This window comes from Mastigoproctus giganteus, chromosome 6 (assembly GCF_048544385.1).
Source record: "Mastigoproctus giganteus isolate SK-2022 chromosome 6, ASM4854438v1, whole genome shotgun sequence".
Taxonomy (NCBI): Eukaryota; Metazoa; Arthropoda; class Arachnida; order Uropygi; family Thelyphonidae; genus Mastigoproctus; species Mastigoproctus giganteus.
Window position 1 is genome coordinate 221,652,063 of NC_143580.1, and position 21,443 is coordinate 221,673,505.

Consider the following 21,443-nt stretch of genomic DNA (forward strand, 5'->3'; position numbering starts at 1 on the left):
TAACATCATCAGTTGGTCCCATCACATAGAATTTAAATACTGTCTCAGACCACCATAGTCATCTTTACGAAAGCAAAAACTCTTCCCTTGATGGTAGTTACCTCTTTGAGTAAGTCCCACTTCAGCACACTGTGATCACTGCCACCTAGTGGTTCCTTTATCTGCAGATTCTTGATGCATTGCCAAGTGATGATGTTACCAATACATTGCCAAAATTCGATCCACTTGACTTGAGTGTCACCTGAATATCAGTTCTATCAGCATTTTGGACTTCCAGGTAGCAAGCCCAGCTTTGCATACCCGAGAGAATGACTGACAGCGTCAAGAACCAAGTCACCATCCCTTAAGCATGCTTATTTCACTATAAAATATTTAGAATATTTGTTTTTTGAACAGAAGTGGTGTACATACATATGCCATCTGCAGGGGCAATGCTGGCATCAGTATATTCTTCAAAACTTTGACCTGCCACTGCAAATATATACACATTAGCTAAGAAAATTGATCATACTGAAAATTGATGAACTGCATACAACAGCATATCAGTGGACCTCCCCACTTCCAGTGTAAAATCTTAATTCCCAAGCCATGATAAGACTGCTAATTAATGATAATCCTTCTGTCAAACCAGAAGAATTTTGAATGTGTTTTTGTCATTTATTGTTTTAATTAATTTTAAGCACATTAAAATGACTTTTCCCTTCGTGATGTAATTTCCAGTCCCTGCATTTTTGAGTTAATGAGGTTAAACTGTATTCAGAGCTGCAAAGAAAATGAAACGCCTTAGTTCAACAGCTATTCATAAAACAAAAAAAAAAAAAAAAAAATATATATATATATATACACATATATATATAAAGATTCACACAGACACACATACACAAACTTACCTAATATATTAATTAAACAACTGTATGCACTCCCTTTAGCCCCTGAGGAAAGGAATGTTGAATTCACAACTTCTATTAATTTTCTTGCCAATGTTTCCTAAAGTTATAGTCAACAACAAAAACATATTTAGATGACCATTCAAAAACTGCATTAAAAGTGGATCTTACATTTTTTGAAACAATTAATAAAAAGTTCTACTTTATTAAAAATCTGGAAAAAAAAAAAAAAATTGCAGAAAATCAAAAATTCTAATTTTTGCCAATTTTTTGTGACAAAAGACTAGAACTTCTAATGCTCAGTTAAAGATAGAATTCATAGATGGCATTGCAGAGGTAAAAATAACACAAAAGGCCTGACATTGTTTACAATAGAAAAAAATCATAACAGACTTTTTCTCTTTTTTGTTCGGTTAAGCACTTATTTTTGTGAAATAAAAAGATAACCCTTAACTGCTTTTTGTTAAAAAAAAAAAAAAAAAACTTTACTAAACCCCCTTCCCCCAAAATTATTAATTAACTTTGACATGTGGAAGACTTCCAAATGCCACATATCAATGCCTCATGTGCTTTTTGAAGTTTCTAGTATCTTTTATCTTTACTCTATATAATAGTTTTGTGGTTGTTGGTGATACTATTAGTCTTTTTAAGTATTAACGAGTTACACCATATTAGACCATTGCGTATTATATCTGCAGTGTGTGTTCACAGGCTGAAATACATGTTGAGTGGGTTATAAAACCTGGAATAACTCAAAAGGGAAACATTATACTGTCTACCTAAGATCAGCTAACTACAGCCACAGTCAAAGAGATATTTAGAAATTCCTTCAGACTATGATGGGATTTTAAAGAGTGATAAAACAAAATCGAAACAAGTGACAAGTGGCAAAATCACTATACTGTTATGGAGGTCAAATATATACATTTATGCCAGTGTGGATAAATGTCAATATAACAAATAACTATATATTCTGAAGAAGACAAACACTCAACTTTTTGTGACATCATGTGATCACACTTAGAAAAGAAAGAGTCTGGGAAACCAAAATATACATTTAGAAAAGAAACTGTTTAAGTATTATCAAAACCTCAAATTTCTCACTAAACAGCATTCTTTTATTTCTAGGGATCCCAACAATCCCCAAATCTCCAGAGTAATTGAAATATCTAGTTAAGGGAAAGGTCTTGGGTACACCAATGTTGATGTAAATGGGTACACCATTTACATCAACATTGAGCCATTTCATATGAAGAAACATCACAAACAAGAAGTCAGAATCACCAAAAAATTTTTCATAAACTTTTTTTACTGCAATCTAAAATTCAACAACAGTTTTAAACAGGTTTATTTTCATTGTGCTGTACTGATAAAATATAATTTTTACCAGTCTGCAATGGGAATTTTCATGAGTACAATAACTAATTAACATATTAACATTATGTCACAATAAATGTGACAATTTAAAGTACTGTCACAATGCATACTTACATTTGAATCTGCAAGAGCTTTCCTTGTAATACTTCCGAACAATAGATTATTTTTAAAATTAGGACATGACTGAAAAGAAATATAATAAAAAAATAGCATTCCATGTCAAAGGAAAAAAAATTAAAATGAGACAAAACTGATAAAGCTGATATATATATATACCAGCTGCACACAATTCACTCACTAAAAATATTTCACAAAAGGGCTTTCAACTCATGGTTGCAATACTCCAAAATGTAGCAAAAACACCTGACAGGTGTAAAATTTTCTTTTTAATTTCTAAAAGTTTGAGGTTATGCATTTTGCTTGAATTATACCAATATTTCAACTTTTATGAATAAATTACAACAATTATTACATGTAACTTTATTTTTGAATAAAAAATATTCAAAAAATGCTGTTTTTTTATACTTTATTTTCAAAAAATCAAGAAAATATTAATTCTGCTGAAAATTAAAAGAAAAAAAAAATTTTTAGGCATAAAATATAAACACGAAACCATTAGTTACATTATTCTGAGTTGAAAAGACTGTTATGCCCACATATTTCTGCTAATGTATATAAACACTTCTAAAAAAGTAAAAAAAATAATAATAATAACAGTAATTATATATATATAAGATACTATTATTCACTTCTGCTTTCAAATTTTGCTTTACAGTACACAAAATTTGAAATATTTATCTCAACTCCTGCAGAATAGAGTCCATCTTTAGCGAACACCATGTTTTTTTTTTTCTTTTGAATATGCAGTTTCATTTTCTTGTCTTTGTCATGCAAAAGCAATAACAAATCTTTCAAAACAACTTGTAAGAGATTGGTTGTTTATTTAACTAGAAAGGGAAAGTAAGTAACCTTGAATTACACACAAACATGTTGTACATGTTGTATTTGGGTTTTTGGCACAAGGGCCTCTTGGGCCATATTGTGCCTGTTCAATATTTGCTTATCACAAATTTCTCATGTTATTGTGATCATAGGCTATTATAAAGATTTATCTGTTTCAAATAAATAAATAGTTCGTCCAAATTTGCGTCACTGTCAAGAATCTGCAATAATGTTATCGGTTGCTTCAAGTGGGATAGGGAGGTAAAGCTTGATTTTCTGGTAGCTGAAAGTTGTGGACATTCAATGGACATTCAATGATTTATTGTCAACTGCGACTGGCAAAAGAAACACTGAGGAGGGTTCTCTCCCATAAGCAAATACAGATGAGTTGGATGTGAATGACTGATGCGGAGCCTTGCTAGAATTTTCCTGATACTAGATGTCCACAGTTTTGGCTCTTTTTTTTTATCTGCAGCAGTTTATTATTTATTTGAGCTTTCCAGAGGTCAGACCATTGCTTCCTACATGATGTTTCAATGATGGATTTGCAGTCGTGTAGGGCACTTTTTGTTGCCTGGAAGAGCCTGAGTCAGGGTGTTTAGCAGCGGCGCCCGCTTGTTCATTACCTGGAATGCCTACATGACCAGGTATCCAGCAGAAGGTAACCTTCTGGTTGTTTGTTTGTTGTTGTTTGTTATTTGGTTTTTAGGAACATTAGCAACTCAGGCCATATTGCTCCGGGGATATGCGGTGGTCATTCTCTGACCTTTCCACATCCTCCGTATTTTGTGGGCACGGGCTCGAACCCCGGTCTAAACAAGAAGCGTGTGCTACACACTGCTGCTCCTGCCCACCTGGCTATGGAGGCGCCAACCTTCTGGTTGGCTTTTTGACAGTAAAATAACTTAAACCATATCTCTTTAAGAATCGGATGAGAGGGCGACATGGTAGTTTGAATGGCAGTGATTGCGCTTAAGGAGTCTGTGTATATCAGAGATTGCTTTATATGGCTGTTGTGTATTCTATTTAGAGCTAGTTTAATTGCAAATAATTCTGCAGTATAGATACTGCATTCCGTAGGAAGAGACGCAGCAATGAGAAGGCGGAAGAAACTGTTGCAGCACCAACGGATGCATTTGTTTTGGAGCCATCAGTATAGATAGGTACTTTATCTGAGTCTTCCAACAAATGAGTTTTATGGAGCTGTTGATAGTTGATATTTGCCAGAGAGGATTTTCCCCATCTTAAAAAGAAATTGTCGCAGAGAAGTGAGAATTCAGTCCAGGGAGTTTCAGGAGTGGCAAGGCCTTGGAATATGTTGTGAAATTTAATATCCTAACTGATCATGAGTTCTTGCAGTTGAATCCCTGCGGGGCAGTTTTCATTAGGCTTATTGTGACATAATTCAGCATATTGAGGATCAAACAGGTACTGCCAGCTGGGGTGGGATGGTATGCTTTTAATTTTTGCTGCATAATTACACAATAAGGATTTTCTCCTGAGATGCAAAGGGGGTTCATTTGCCTCAATATACAGGCTGTGGACCGGAGATGTTCCAAAAGCTCCCACAGCTATCCTAAGAGCACTATGCTGTATGGTGTTCAGACAGTTATAGTGAACTTTTCCTAGCGGAGTCATAGACAGGTGATCCATAATCTAAGCATGATCTTATTAAAGCTCTACAGAGATGAAGGAAAGTGATTCTGTCAGCACCCCAGGACTTAGCAGAGACTGCTCTTAGGATGTTCAGTTTTTTAAGACATGTAGTTCGAAGGAAAGCAATATGGGAAGCAAAATTAAGTTTATTATCTAAATATAGAAAATAAACCCAAAAGACGGAAATTGTTAGTGACAGGAATCAGGTTGTTTTTTAAAAATATTTCTGGATCTGGGTGAAGTTTGCTTTTTTTTTAATAAATGAATCAAGCATTGTCAACTGCTTCATTGTCTCCCATTTCTTCTTTTTTGCAATTTCAATAATTGATTGAATTGGTCCGAAGGAATGGTTGGGCCACACCAATAGTCCTCCTTATCCCTGCTAGCAAAATTCCTGTATATCATTGACAAGACCCCATAACTTGCTCTGTCTGTACTGCTCAGAAAATTTCATATCTGACTGCCAATTACCTCAGCTCTTTTTCATTCTCCACTACTCTGAGTGTAGTGCCACACAGTTGGTATTATTTCTCTGTGATAACTGCTACATCTTTTATCTATTGTAGCAACTTGTCCATAATGCCACACTGCTCCAATCTGTACAGTAGTCCTTGATGTGCAACAGTATCAAAGGCTTTCTTGAAATCCAAGTATATGATATCAAAATTATTTTTTGCAGCAGTTCCTTTCTGACCACATCATAGTATCTAATTAAATTGATCAGACAAAACTTCTTCTTAAACTCATACTGTGTCTGAATGATCATCTAGACAAGACTGCAGTCTTGTCTAGATGATCCTGCAATACTTCTTCAACCAGTGATTCGATTATTTTCCCCAGATCAGCAGTTAAATTAAAAGGTCTGTGATAACTCATATCACCTTTTATCTCATTTGTGAATCATTTGCACATCTCGAGTCCATAGGGACCTCCTTCGAATCCAAGGATGCTCTCATAATTATAGCTAAATGTTTTCTTACTTCCTTTGCTATCCTCATTTAATATAACTGGATAGATCCCATCCACCCCAAAAATTAATTTCAATAATTTTTTCTCTACTTCACTCTCAGTTATTACAAAATCATTTAGCTCCCTGTTAGAGTTTATAAGCTTTTGTCCACCACTTCCTTACAGAATTCCTCATGTGTGAATGTAGATGCAAAATACTCATTCAGTTTGTTAGCTATATGAGCAGAACCATCAACTGTTAATGATCTCTGAATCCTTTGTCAAAGATTTCTCGTAATCTGCCTTCACTGGCCTAACCACCTTTAGCATTTTTTTTAGCATTAGTAGAGGCATTTGATGCAAGAAAGCAGGCTTATGCAGCATCAGCCAAAAAAAAAAGTAAAATAAATAAATAAAAAATAACCACTTCCACCTCACCCCTCTGTTCGTTCGAAATACCTGTCCAGCTGAGCCTTAAACTTATTTAGGCTATCGACTTCCATGACAAGGGATGGAAGTCTGTTCCACCTACCAACCACCCGTTGGCTAAAGGCAAATTTCCGCACATCTATCCCACATCTGTCTTTCCTCAATTTGAATTTATGCCCTCTCAGGTGATTATTCTGAGCAAGAGGAAGAATCCCATCAGCTCGAGCATGCTCAAACCATTCAAGGCTTTGTACACCTCTATCAGATCACCTCGCAGGTGCCTAGTCTCCAGACACTGTAATTCGCAAAACTTAAGCCTTTCTTCGTAAGAGCACCCCTTTGTTCCATTCACTAATCTTGTTGCCCTTCTCTGTACTTGTTCCAGCAGCTCTACATCCTTCTTGAAATGAGGCCTCCAGGCCTGTATACAGTACTCTAGGTGTGGCTTGACCATTGCCTTATACAATGGAATAATCACCTCCTTATCCCTGCTAGAAAAATTCCTATATATCATTGACAATACACCACGAGCTACTCTTGCAGCCTGTCTGCACTGCTCAGACAACTTCATATCTCCCTGCACAACCACCCCCAGGTCCCTTTCATTCTCTACCCCACAGTGTAGTACCACAGAGTTGATACGTTGCTCTGGGATTGCTGTTTCCCATATGTAGTACTTTACATTTGTCAATGTTAAACTTCATTTGCCACCTCTCAGCCCATCTGCTCAACCTTTCCAGATCCTGTTGCAGCAGCATAGTGTCAGTAGTGTCCTTGACAACCCTGCCAACCTTCATATCGTCTGAAAACTTGGACATTAAGCTTGTTATACCATCATCAATATCATTTATAAATACAGAAAACAATAAAGGACCCAATACTGAATTTTTAGGGACTCCACTAATAACATTAGTCCACGATGAGCAGTGTCCATTGATTACCACTCTCTGTCTTCTCCCCCTCAACCACTCCTTTATCCATAGCAGCAATTTGCGTCCAATGCCACACTGCTCCAATTTGTGCAGCAGTCTTACATGTGCAACAGTATCAAAAGCCTTTCTAAGATCCAAGTATATAATATCAAAGTTATTCCCTGCATCCAGTTCTTTTGTGACTGCATCATAGTATCCGATCAAATTGGTCAGGCAAGACTTCCCCTTAACAAAACCATGCTGTGTCCAAGCTATAACTGAAGTCTTGTCTAGATTATCCTACAGTGCTTCTTTAACCAGTGCCTCCATTAATTTTCCGGGAACAGAAGTTAAACTCACAGGTCTATAATTACTTGTGTCAGCCTTTGATCCTCCTTTGTGAATTGGGGTCACATTTGCACATCTCCAGTCCATGGGTAGCTCCCCTGAGTCCAAGGAAGCTCTCATAATTATGGCTAAGGGTTTGCTTACTTCCTTTGCTGCCTCCTTTAATATAACTGGATAGATCCCATCCACCCCAGGTGCCTTTCTTGTATTTATCTTCAACAATTTCTCCTCCACTTTACTCTCAGTTATTACAAGATTGATTTGGTTTGATTGATTTGGTAGTTATTGGCGCATCGGCTTCTGTGGCCATATTGCACCTCCCAAGGTTTTTGCAGTACTTTGATCCAAGCCCGAGGCGGGAATCGAACCCGCAACCTTTGGGTTGCCGGGCAGGTACTTTACCCACTCGGCTAGCCCGGTCGGCGTTATTACAAGATTCTCTAGCTTACTGCCAGAGTTGAATACACCTCTGGAATTCCCCTCGCTGAATAACTCATCATGTGTGAATGTCGATGCAAAATATTCATTTAGTTTGTTAGCTACCTGAGCAGGATCATCAACAGTTGACCCATCGATATCAAGTGGACCAATCTGATTCATCCCCTTCCTTCTAGAGTTTACATAAGTAAAGAACTCTTTGCTGTTTTTCTTCGCATTCCTTGCCAAGGATTTCTCGTAATCTGCCTAACCTCCTTTGTAACTTGGTTACAGATCAACTTGTATCTATCATAGGCTTCTGTGTCACGTGTTAATTTGTATGTATCCCATGCATTTTTCTTCTCAGCCATATGCCTCATTAGTTCATCTGACATCCATTTTGGCCTAAACCTTGAACAATATTTCTTAGTTGGTATGTAAAGCCTAGTAGCTTCCAAGATAAGTTCTTTGAATGGTTCCCATTTTGAATTTGCTGTTGGTAACATCATCAGTTGATTCCACTGTATAGAATTTAAATACTGTCTCAGTCCATCGTAGTCACCTTTACGAAAGCAATACCCCTTCCCTTTACCCCTAATGGTTGTTACCTCTTTGAGTAACTCCCACTTCAGAAGACTGTGATCACTGCCACCTAGTGGTTCATTTATCTGCAGATTCTTAATGCATGAAGAATCACTACTGATAATCAAATCAAGAGTATTACTCCCTCTAGTTGCCTCCCGAACATGCTGATGTAGAAAACAATCATCCAATAAATCCACAAAAGCCTTGCTAGTGTGTGAGTGACCAGCCCACAAATTCCAGTCAATATCTGGGAAATTAAAATCCCCCATTATAAGACTCTCTGATTTACTGGCCCACTCTATTTCTCTGTACACAGAGTCATTAGGCCTATAGCACACTCCTACTCTCAATTTTGATCTCCCAATGCTTACGTCACACCAAACTGACTCCACACTGCACTGTCCAGCGATGTCGACTGGCTTCACTTCCTTGGATTTTGTGTTTCTTAACTAATAGCATAACCCCTCCTCCCTTCCTATCCTGTCTATCCTTTCTGTAGACATTGTACTCCCCAAATTCCAGTTCTGCATTCCTTATATCTGTGTGACACGTCTCTGAAATCCCAACAATATCTGCCTTTGATGTTTTGAGCAATACCTCAAATTCATCAAATTTATTTACTAAACTCCTAGCATTGGTGTACACGCAAGTATACATGCACCTGTTCTTCCTCTTAGCCACCCTAACACAACCCATGTGTTTACTTGTACCCCCATGATTCCCAGCAGTCTCTGAAATATCCTGCATCTTATTTTCCAGGCTGCTGCTCATTCCAATAGAAGTAGTACAAGAATCGCTTTCTCCTCTGCCAGTGGCTACTGTTAATCTATTATTCCTTGTATCCCCCCAATCTAGCAGTTTTCCGACCCACCTAACACTGCCTCGATAGCATCAGCAAACATTCTTGCACCCTTTCTATTTAAGTGTATCCCATCCCTGTAGAAGCAGTCTCTCCTGTTAACAAGTACAGACCAGGCTGAAAAAAATTCTACCCCTTGAGCCCTGCACAATCTTTCCAGGGCCGAATTGATCGACAGGGCTCTCATCATATACTCCCTCCTATCGTGTCTGGGCAGAATTGCAGACACTTTCAAATTCAACCCTAATTCACGGGTTTTTTTCATCAGTGACCCTGTACTTGTTAAGTAATTCCACCGGTCTCCTACTCTTAATATCATTAGTGCCAACATGTACAACTATATCACCTTTTGTGCCCTTAAAAGATGATATCCGCTCTACAACGTCATCAACCTTTGCCCCTGGCAGACATACCCCGGTCCTGTTCCACCTATCCTTTTTACAAAGCATGTTCCCCTTTTTCCTGACAATAGAGTCACCAACAACTACTAGTTCCTTTGGGACCAGCGCATTCTGCCTTGGGGGTTGCCGCTGTGTTGCGCGATGACCAAGTGCAAGCTCTGGCATTGGTGTGGGCAGCTGAGAGTTTGATGGGCCCCTCACTTGTAATCCTTCGAGGGCATCCACCCTGTCCTTCAAGCTCTCATATAGGCCCATAACAACGCTGAGTTGTTGCCTGATTTTCTTACACTCCTTGCATCGCGCACATACAAAGACATCCTCCATGGCAGTATCATGTCCCATACCTGACTGCTCCGCAAACATCAAGCAAATAGTGCATCTTAAAAGGCTGTGATTCAGAGGGCAACTGGCCCCCTCAGTTATCCCCTGAGCCACAGCATTCCCATTAGCTTGAGCCTTTTGCTTTGCTGCTCTGGTTTGTGTCATGATTTCGATTTACTTTCAATTTCAGTACAAAATTAAATCCTAAACTTGTATCCCAACACAGTTATAACGCTATATTTATGTTTCAGTAACGAGTGTTATCTACGAAATCTACGAGTGTTACTATGAAATATTTATGTTTCAGTAACGAGTGTTATCTACGAAATCTACGAGTGTTATCTAAGAAATATTTATGTTTCAGTAACGAGTGTTATCTACAAAATCCCTTTATATAACTTCCGTATCAAGTTATGTATTAATTATTTATTTTTACTAATTATTTATGTTACGTAACCTAAGTGGTTATATGTATAGTTAAAAGTACAATTTAATTGCCAATGAAGTTCGACAAGATTAATAGATTTTACTGGTTAATTTTCGCGTAACATTGGCGGCTATTTACGAACGCTAAACACGTGGATTTGATACCCTTTCCAATACTAAGTAATACCTACGAAATCTCTATCTAAGTTACTTTAAACGTAAGTACCATAAATAGGAATATAAAGCTACTCTAGAAAATAAGTTAATATGTCAATTTAAACTAATAAAGCAAAAAATAAATCAGAAAAAACTTCTCTGTTCCAAGAGCGGCAGAAGGCACGGCCGCACAGGCCAAAATTTTCAAAAAATTTCTTTGTGACTTGATACAGAATAGCTTATATCTACCATAGGCTTCTGTGTCAGTTAAGTCAGTTAAGCTAACTAGAAATTTCGCAAAACCTTTATTATACATAGTGACTGTACAGGAGAATTCCTCTGCGCAACAGATAACTTCAGTATTCCAATCTTCTATCCTTGAAAGAAGTTATAAGTTGCACAGGACAGAGTATATTAAATATGTAAATTAATTTATCATCACAGAGTCCAACAATTAGCAGTTCAAAATAATCAATAAATGAAAATCTGAAAATACATATGATTACCTCGAACACTTTGTCAGCAAGCTCATAGTTTTCTTTTTTCATGTAATTTATCCATATCAGATTTTTAGGACCAAAAAAATTCATTTCAGCAAACGTTTCTGCCAGTTGAATCACTGTTTAGGTTAAAAGAGAAATTTAAGGAAGGGTGGGAGAGAAAACTTACTTCAAAAATAAGAAACACTACATGAAGTAAAGATAAAACTTCATTACTGGATATGCACATGGATTTTACAAAATAGTGAAATCATTTTTGTGACATTTATTACCTAAAATAATAGGTACATTACTATTACTTAAATGTTTTAATGTGAACACAACATAAGAACCTACCAAATACCCACATTCTCAAACAATCAAACAAGTATTAAATTTTCCAGCATCCATTCATCAATATTCTCTATAACAAACTGGATTCTTTATACATCACCAGGAAAAAAATTTATAGCAAATTAGAGCAGGAAGTCTTCAAATAGGCCTCTGTGGTTGGGAATATTCATATTCATAATAATTACACAATACATCAACAGATGTTATAAATAGTGTTATGTTTATTAAAATGATGTTGTAAATAAAATAAAAGTCCAATAAAAAACTGACTATACAATATAATATGAATTTAAACTGCAAAGAATTATTTACAATAAAACAATGTAGATGAAACACAGGATGATAAAAGCGGTAAAATAACCGTAGCTTTCAGAGGCATCCACCTCCTTTTTAAACAGTAAGGCTTGTTGTACAGCACATCCATAAATATCAGCAGGCTCACAGTTCTCAGCACGTGGTTCCACAGGAGCATGGGCAGTGCTCTCCCCATGTGCACTGGAACCGGAAATGGCTCGGGAGAATGCCAGACGGAACCGCTCATCCCATCCAAGGACCACTGCCTCGAAGAGGGGATGAATGTGGATTCCCCTGTCTCTATTAATGGTATTGTTCTCAGAGGAACAAATCCGCAAGCTCTCAAGCCACTTGCGGTCCCAAAATCTATGTGCCCAGTTGACGATAACAGCTTCATCTGGGGAGATTTGATGATGCTCCTCCCAAAAATGTTCTGCCACAGCAGATATTCCATAATCCGCAGTCTTTAACGCGTTCATATGCTCCCCCAGACGATCTCTGAACCGCCATTTCATTTCCCCAACATAACATTCCCCACAATCCGGGCATCTAATCTCATACATGACCACACTTGTAAATTCCCTTTGCACAGGGTCCTTAACCTGTGACACAACTGTGTGCAACCTATGCCCCGGAAGCTGCACACAACGTGTCTGGCAATCACGCAATACAAGCTATGCATTCAGTTAGGCCTGCATAGTAGGGAATGTATGCGGTGGCCAGTGGTGTGAATGGTTCTCTTTGTTCGTGCTCACCTCGGATGTATTTGTCTATGATCTTCTGGGGGGGGGTAGCCGCATTTCCTGATTTGGTTCCACATATCTATGTGAATCGGTCTTTTCATATTTGAAACAAACTAAGACGAAGAATTGCTCTCCGCCTCCGTAGCCGAGTGGTCAGGAGCGGGAGTGCAGCAGCACACACTCTTTGAGTAGACAGGGTTCAAGCCCCTGACTGCTAAATACGGTCAATCTGCCAACTCGCAATGGACCAGCGTGGAAGATTATGGTCCATTTCCCTCAGCATGAATTGTTGAGGAGGCTTCCATCCTGCAGTGGGTTGATAATGGCTGCAGTTTTTTTTTTTTTTTTTTTTAATTATTTACAGACTTGCATACAGAAGATTCTTTACTGTTGGCCTTATCATGGTATATCCTCGATTTTGAAAGCTTGGCAGATGACATGAAGACACAAACTTCACATAAATTAAATATTTAAATACATATGAATTTAAAATAAGAATTCTGAATTGTATTTAAATTTAAAATTTATAAACAACATTTTTCAATATGTGTTGATTAACTTTATTAACCAAGTGCAATGAAATTCTTGAGATGGTAGATCGCAGCACATTTTGAAGAAAAAAAGTAGATTGCATCACAAATTAAGTTGGCCACCCCTGAGATAGACCATGACATGTTATTAAAAAGGTAGCATTCACAACCCAAACTGCTACCAAGTTCTTTTCCGAGTATCTAGTATATCCACATTTGGAAAGAACACATAGGTTTGCCTACCTTTTGCAGATTCTTGCCAGTTTATCTGCCACTTAACTTTGAGCTCTCACATATTCATTTTTTCCTCTTGCTTTATATCAGCTCTGGTGTAAAGCCTTCCTTCATCTGGGCAAGATGTCATGCCCATAATGGCTGTTTTTATATTCCTTTTTGTATAATACATAAATCCAGACAGTAAAACTTTATACTGAACTGGCAGCCTACCAGATATAATCTGCAAAGCCTCTGTCGAGACAGTTTGGCAAGCGCAAGTAATACTAAGCAGAGAAAATCTTTGTGCCTGTAATAAATATTATTAATGACCACCTTATCAATTCGAAGCACACATGCTCAGAGGTGTAAGTTATGATTGGGACAAATAGGCACTCAAAGTAAATTTAAGGCGCAGCCTTCAATGCCCCAATCCCTTCTTACAACCTGCCGGAGCTTGCCATAAAGTGTCCTAATTTTTGTCTTTAAGTATTTTGAATGTTCCATGAAGAACAATCGTTCTTCAAGCATTAGGCCTAAGTATTTTGTCACCCTAATGTACCAAACTGAATCTCCCAGGAGCCTCACAGTTGGCGCTTTGTTTACTCAAGTGACCTTTCAGCAACATCTGGACTGCCTTGTCCTGAGATATCTGCAGCTTATAGAGTCCGCTCCAATTTTTCAATTCAGTTAGAATTTCTTTGATCTTTTCTCTAATACAGAATGAGAATTGTCAAATACTAAAATTGCTAAATCATCACCATATGCAATCTTTTTTATTCCTTCTTTCTCCTGAAGTAAGAACTCATCAAGAACTATTTTCCATGCAAAGGGACCGATAACCAAGCCCTGAGGACAATCTCTTTGTATTACTTTCTCAACTTTAGTATAAGTAGTTTCTATGCTCACTTTCCTATCATTAAAAGTGTCTAAATACTTTATATAACAAAACAGGGCACTCTGTTGCTCTTATACGAGCAACGATGCCGTTCCACCACAATCTGTTGAATGCACCCTTAAAATCTGTAAAAATTCCTAGCACATACCAATCACCACAGCCCTCCACTGCCCAAATCAAGCTATATACTATCATCCACTGCCCCATAACCTTTTTTAAAACCAAATTGGTTTTTAGAGGACACAGCCTTCATATTATAACTAATCATTAAGCGACTGATACACAATTATTCATAAGTCTTTCCCAGCACAGCAATGGGGTGATATGAACCAGTTTCATTTAAAAGTTTATCAACTCCTTTCAAAATAGACTTCACCTGTGCCTCCTCCCAGTCCTGGGGGAAGACATCCTCCTCCAAACACTTGTTATACATATCTAAGTATATTCTTGGCATAAGTTTATAAGATTTCTTAAGCACATGAACTTCAATTTTATCAAGGCCTGGCAATCGGCCTGTCTTTGCATAGTCTACAGCCCCAGCAACTTGTGTTCATATACTTGTGTCCATAGTATTTATATCCTCCGGAAAGAGCTCATTCAAGACCATGCTCACAGAATCAGCCCAATTTCGAGTAGTATTATTTTCATTACTCGTAGTACAAGAGACATTGGCTAAGTATTTCTTATTAGTTAAAATTTTAAACACGGAACTCCATGGATCTTGAGATCCTTGCTCAACAAAATTTTTCCAACTACTTATCTTAGCATCAACATATAACTTCCTGTGTTGCCTGAACAAATTGCCATAGTGGTTTACAAGTTCTAAATCTAAAAAATCTTTCTTCTTAAACTTAGTCTCTTTACGCATCTGAGTTAATTCTTCATTCCACCAGAAAACAGGTCTTGTTACAAAACGCTTTTTCTTCATGGATACTTGACATGATTTTATCAGTATATCAGCTAAAGTCTTTACATATTCACGAGTTCAATTTAAGCCAGTCAACACCAGATATTAAATCTAAGCATTTTTTCATTAAATTTACTCCACATAGCATTTTTTAATGAGAAATCTACTTATAGCATGCACATCTCAAATTCCATCTTGTGCACTCACCTTGAAGGAGATGCTGTGATGGCCACTGTTCGTATATCCCTCTAGCACTTTCCAATTCCTAATATTATTCTTAACTGCACCAGTGGCTATAGTTAAGTCTATATATGACTGCCCATGCATAGTTGAATAAGTGGGCGGATGTCCTTCTTCGTTAATCACTTCCATTGTGGAAGCAGCAAGAAAATCCTTCAGTAACATTCCTGTCATCAGATACCTCGCTGCCCCAAAATGGAGATTTAGCATTAGAGTCTAAAGCAACCACCATCTCTCACAAGAGCCAAATGCCTGTTGCAGCTTCTCATGATATTCCACATAAAGATCCATTTCTTCAGAATATTGACAATACATTGTCATGAGATATACTCTGCCAAAGCTGCCAATTATTTCACAACATATAATGTTCTTGCCACAAAAGGTTGCTACCTTTGTAACAACTAAATCATGCGAGCATACAATAATGACAGTCATTGGCTTATCTCCTTCTGATATTATCTTATATCCTCATGGATATCCTCCAACTTTTCCACAGACTACATAAGGCTCCTGCAAGAGGGCAACTGCTACATTATCTCGCTTCATTAAATAATTGAGATACAACACTTTTTGCATGTTGAGCATTCAAATGCAAAACTCCAAGCTCACTAGCCATAATTAATTTTTTTTCTTATAAATCTCCAATGCTTTCTTATATTCATGACATATCTTATCAACTGGTGCATGAGTAGCCTCAACTTTATTCCTCGTACAATTACAGCATACTGGTTGCTGTTACGATTTGGGCATTCTTTGTTTTTGGCACAGTGGCCACACAGTCTCTCCCTCTTACAAAATTTTTGCTACATGCCAAATGATAAACATTTGTAAATTTGAGTTACAGAATATATTTCTCTAAATCTACATGCTGACCAGCCTATAAACAATCTTGAAATATTCTTTTATCTTCAACCACAATACTGGAGCCAACTGTATGACCCAGTTCTCTGCCTGTGAGTTCTTGGTCTTATTTACTGATAATATTCCAATACTGCCCATATACTTCTTCTCTGTCACGTTAACGTCCTTAAAATTCTTCAACCACAGTTGTTTTAGAAAGTCATGTTTTGTTATCCCCTTCTCTACATCAAATATCACCACTTTAGGAACAATAGGTTTAGGCACAGTAGCACAGTATATCTTAAACCCATACTTTGTATTTTCGAACATCCTTTTAGTTTTGCAATGTCATCGTCAGTCTTAGCCTCCACAATCACACCACGGTCTCTTACAGACCTAATATTTCTTACACGCACTGATGACAACATAGATCTCACTTCCTTAAGGATATCAGCCTTTATCTCCTTACCAGATTTATATTGATCAGTCATTGCCTTTATTATCATCACCTTTGGAACAATTACGCCGGATTCAAGTTCTTTTTGAGTATTATTGTTGCATAGTTTCTTGACACACTTTTCTGACTTTTTCTTTAACTTTTCTTTTAACATTATGTTCTCCACTTGTATATCTTGTGCTTTGGCTTCCAACTTGTCCCAAAAATCAAGAATGTATACAAAACTTCTTAAACAACTTTTTACTTCTATTATATACTTAAAACCTTCAACTTCAATTTTATCCATAACACTATCATCTTTTCTTCATCTTTTCCAATTCTTTTCTTTCTTGTCTTGAACTTTTGAATCAGAATTCACTTCTTTGGCTAGCACCTTAACTTTTTTCTTTTTAGAGCCTTGAGGAGGACCTGAAAGTGACGATGACCTGCCATAAGCATGAGTTCTTTATATACTTCTACTAGAAAATATTTCTAATTCATTCAGTTCTTGGACCTGACTCAGAATTTACAAATTTATTTACCAAATTGGTATTATTATTAGTAATGGCCACATGGTGTAAGGAAGCCTATGACTTATGCTGCACCAGCCAAAAAAAAAATAAATAAATAAAATAAAAAAATAATAATAATAAATAATAAATTAATAATAATAAGAATAAAAACAAATTAATAATAAGAAGAAAATTAAAAAAAATAATAATAATTAATAATAATAAGAAAATTTTAAAAAAATAATAAAAATTAATAATATAGATTAATATTTCTTCGTATTCATCATCGGTTACTTCACTGGTAGCCGCCATCAATTCTTCATCACACAGAAAGTCAACCTCACTAGAGGAAGACATATTTGTATAAATAAAATTATTACATATACAATTAAAAAACAAGAATCAATAACGTTGATAACTGTTAAATTAATATAAAATATTAGGTAGCAAGGAGCTCTCAATCTCAAGCTCAATCTTATATGTAACAATTAAAGTAACTACGAAATCTACCGGCAGTTAGTAAAATCTTCCACCACCAAGTTAAACGGGCTGGCAGTTCCAGGGGCTAATGCCACAAGAGCACGGAATTGAAGGACTAACAATCACTTCAGCCCAATTTGGCCCATTTAGCCGAGCAGGAATCTCCTGCCCGCCCACCGTAGACTACATGGAAGTAGGGCCAGCTACTTTCAGGCAATATAACTATGTACAATAAGAGAAAAATATAAATCTGGCTAAACAACTTGTCTCGCTTAAGCTCACACTTATTGCACAAACGATCAGCCCCAGACAGCCCCTAGGTGGTGGTTTGGATATTAATGGGATTCATTGTATAAATAGCAATAACCAGGGTTTCTCCCCTATACACTGCTGGTGTGTCTGTAAGGGCATATCGCCTGTTAGAGCATGTGTGTGTGTTCTATTGTGTGCTGCACCTGGCATTTTGCAGCAAGGGAACACCCAGTTCCCTGCTCAGATTCCCATCCCAAGCCATGTGGAGGCAGCCAGGCTCTACCAACCACAAACTCTTGCTGAGGTGTCCAGACAAGCTGGAAAGGGGTTAATGGGATACAAACCACTAGCTTCCTTGCATAGAGTCCACTTAAATCAAGCCTTCTTAACACAATCAGGTTGGAAATGTTTTAACCTATGGCTGCAGCAATCTCAATGAAAATCCCAAACACGAAAGGTATCAAAACCCATAGTACTTAGTACAGTGCATGGGTTGAAGGAGAAGTGTGGGGGAAGAGGGATGCCGGAAACTTTGCTCTAGAGACTAAACATGGGTTTCACCACTTCAAGCCTCCAATAAGCAAAGTGGTGGTATTGCTGTTAGAGCCAAATAGAGGTCTGCTATGGTTAACAAGCCCTTGGGCAACCTTGACCAACTCTTCTTGTAATAGTTCCCGTTTCCTGAAACTGCTTCCATAGTGCCAAGATGACATTGTGTGGCACATTAAGCCAACATGCGACCTCCGCCTGCCCGGTTTCAAGCCATCCAACGGCCCGCCATCTCAAAGAATCATCTAAACCAGCGGCTCCTAAACTACTGAGATCTGTGGACCCCTACATATATATATATAATAAAAATAAAAGAATAATAGTATTAAGAAGCTAAGTAATCATAGACAGTGGAGAGTAACAGTACTAAAAGGAAGATAACGTTGATTATGGATCAGGGACACTGCATTAGAAAAACATATCCTACAGCCATAATATATATATATATAGTATGTAGAAAGTGTGAAGATTTTTGTTTGAACCCATTGAATCTACGGTATACATCAGAAGTGAATTCGACAAAATGGATATGGAATGTAGCGATATATGGTAGGATGAGGTGACCAGGTAAGATATGAAAAAGAGAGAGAGAGAGAGAGAGAGAGACAGATAGTTGGCAAGAAATTAAAATAAGAAATGAAAAGGCAACCAAAATAAGACTACAGTGCAGTGTTTTTCACAATTTCAGTGACTTCATCAGAGGTCATCCACCAAAATTATGAGAAAGACGGCAATGTTCTTGCTTCTGTTTCCGATATGTTCTGTATGTTATGGTGCATGTGTGCTGTAGACACGTGTTAAGAACGAAATTTGAAATTTTGCGGCAAGAATAAGGTCTAATAAATTGTGCCAACAAATGCAATTATATTATGTAGGGCATACAGATCATGGATGACCTTACAGAATCAAGTAAAAAGAATTGAAAAAACTAAAATAATGAAATCGGAATGTAGGAATAGGCAAGAAGAAAGGAACTTACCTTTACCTTGTAAGACTGAAAATACCAAGATGCCGGCATACCAGTATATTTATGTAGAGGTATGCTAGTTTTCCCTAGCATTAGAAAATGGTGTGAAAAAAAAATTGCATGGTATGGTTGGTGTCTGTGGGCAAGTTGGAGGTATAAATTGAAATGCAATATGTGGCGATGAACGCTGTTAAATACATGGTGCCCAAACTGCCCAGGATAGTTGAGAGATACAATAGCTTACAAAGTAGCGGTGAAAAGAAGCTAAACTTTGTTAAGGCAAAAAACAGATTGGGTAAAGTAAGAAGGTAGTATCCCGCATATTGCATTTAATAAACTAATGGATCACAGGACATAAGAAGTAAGGAAAGTAAAGCAGAAAGATGAATGAAGTCGAGGTGGTAAGTAGTTGGGCTCGGGTAGTTCGGGGTTGCAAAACCCATTCCTATAGTTAGGACCCTGAACGAAGTTCTGGGAGTGAGTACATCATATATTTAAGGTCAGTTGTGTGAGTGAGAAAAATATGACAGATAGATAATGAAATGAAAATTAAAAATTAAATTATATACATGGTTAATACACTGTTAGGCCAATTGGTGGGTACAGGTTTTCTGAGCTGTAAGACACCACAGAGGCCTAGTGTATTGTATATACACTATTTAAAAACTTGGTGTATAGGGGTTTTTGTCTTCAATTATTGCTGATTATGGTGTCTATATTGACGTCACATAGTTTTTTATATTTGACAATGTTCAGGGCTTTATAGAAGTGGTAGTGAAGATATGCTGTAGGAAAAAGGTTGTTTGTCAGTTTTTTGTATAGCATCTTGATGTTATTGATGGTTATTTCCTTACTGATGCAGCTGGTTGCTATCCTGATGCTTTGCACTAGTATAACATTGGCATGCACTCCTCTAGATATATTGGAATGCCACTGTGTGAGGTTGACTATATTAAAATTAAATGCATCATGTTTGTTGTACAGGTTGATGGTAGCTTGTTTATTACTGTAATTTCAAGATCCAGGAAATAGGCTGTAGTATCGTTGTTGTTTGTTTTTTTCCAGTCTGAGTTCATTGGGGTATAAGCGTCTATATTCCTTGATGAAGTTTGGGCAGTTAATAACTATGAGGTCATCTATATATCTGTAGAAGTTAAGCTCCTGTGGAAATGAGTTTTCAGACCAATATAGATATAGGTTTGCTATTATGCATGAAGCAGGACTTCCCATAGGCGTTCCATTAGTTTGTAGATATACTGTCTTGCCATCATATACAAAGTTATTGGAGATACATAGGTTCACTAGGTTATTCCAGTAGTTGGTATTGCAGGTTATATTCTCTCTATATTTTGCGTATATATCTTTGAGTACTGTTTTTAGCTTGGTTTGCTTAATACTTGTAAATAAGCTGTGAAAGTCAAAGGTTTGTATACTGGAAATGTTGTTATTCTGTAAGGATTTTAATACTGGTAGGTTGTTGCCTATAATTTTGCTATTTGGTATGATGTTCAACAAGGATTGTAGTAGATGTTTAAGAGTTTTGCCCGGTTTGTGTACATAACTATTCTTGCATGAGGTTATAAATCTGAATCCTATGGGTTTTTTATGGAATTTTGGAATGAAGTACATATATATATGGCAGACTGTAATTGCCAATGTTCAGTTTTAATTTCACTGAAACTGTGAAAAACACTGTAATGTAGTCCTATTTTGATCACCTTTTCATTTCTTATTTTAATTTCTTGTCAACTATCTGTCTCTCTCTTTTTCATATCTTACCTGGTCACCTCATCCTACCATATATCGCTACATTCCTTATCCATTTCATCAAATTCATTTCTGGTGTATACCATAGATTCAATAGGTTCAAGGCGCCTCCGTAGCCAGGTAGGCAGGAGCAGCAGTGCATAGCACAGGCTTCTTGATTAGACCGGGGTTTGAGCCCGTGACCACAAGATATGAAAAGGTCAGGGAATGACCACCGCATATCCCCTGAGCAATATGGCCTTAGTTGCTAATGCTCCTAAAAACCAAATAACAAACAAACAACAATAGGTTCAAACAAAAATCTTCTTCACACGTTCTA

At 37.2% G+C, this 21,443-nt stretch overlaps 1 protein-coding gene across 3 annotated transcripts in view; it reads right to left on the minus strand.

The window, feature by feature from the left end:
- Positions 1 to 21,443, minus strand: part of LOC150085010 (leucine-rich PPR motif-containing protein, mitochondrial-like) — a 380,604-nt gene that overhangs the window by 16,853 nt on the left and 342,308 nt on the right. For 2 of the 3 annotated variants that reach the window (XM_090376734.1, XM_090376736.1), the window contains exons 33-35: positions 11,170 to 11,282; positions 2,379 to 2,447; positions 891 to 987 (exon numbers count right to left, since the gene is read on the minus strand). In XM_090376734.1, coding sequence (XP_090232860.1) covers positions 891 to 987; positions 2,379 to 2,447; positions 11,170 to 11,282 — 279 coding nt within the window. The remainder of the gene's footprint in view (positions 1 to 890; positions 988 to 2,378; positions 2,448 to 11,169; positions 11,283 to 21,443) is intronic. The other variant, XM_090376735.1, reaches the window with a different exon arrangement.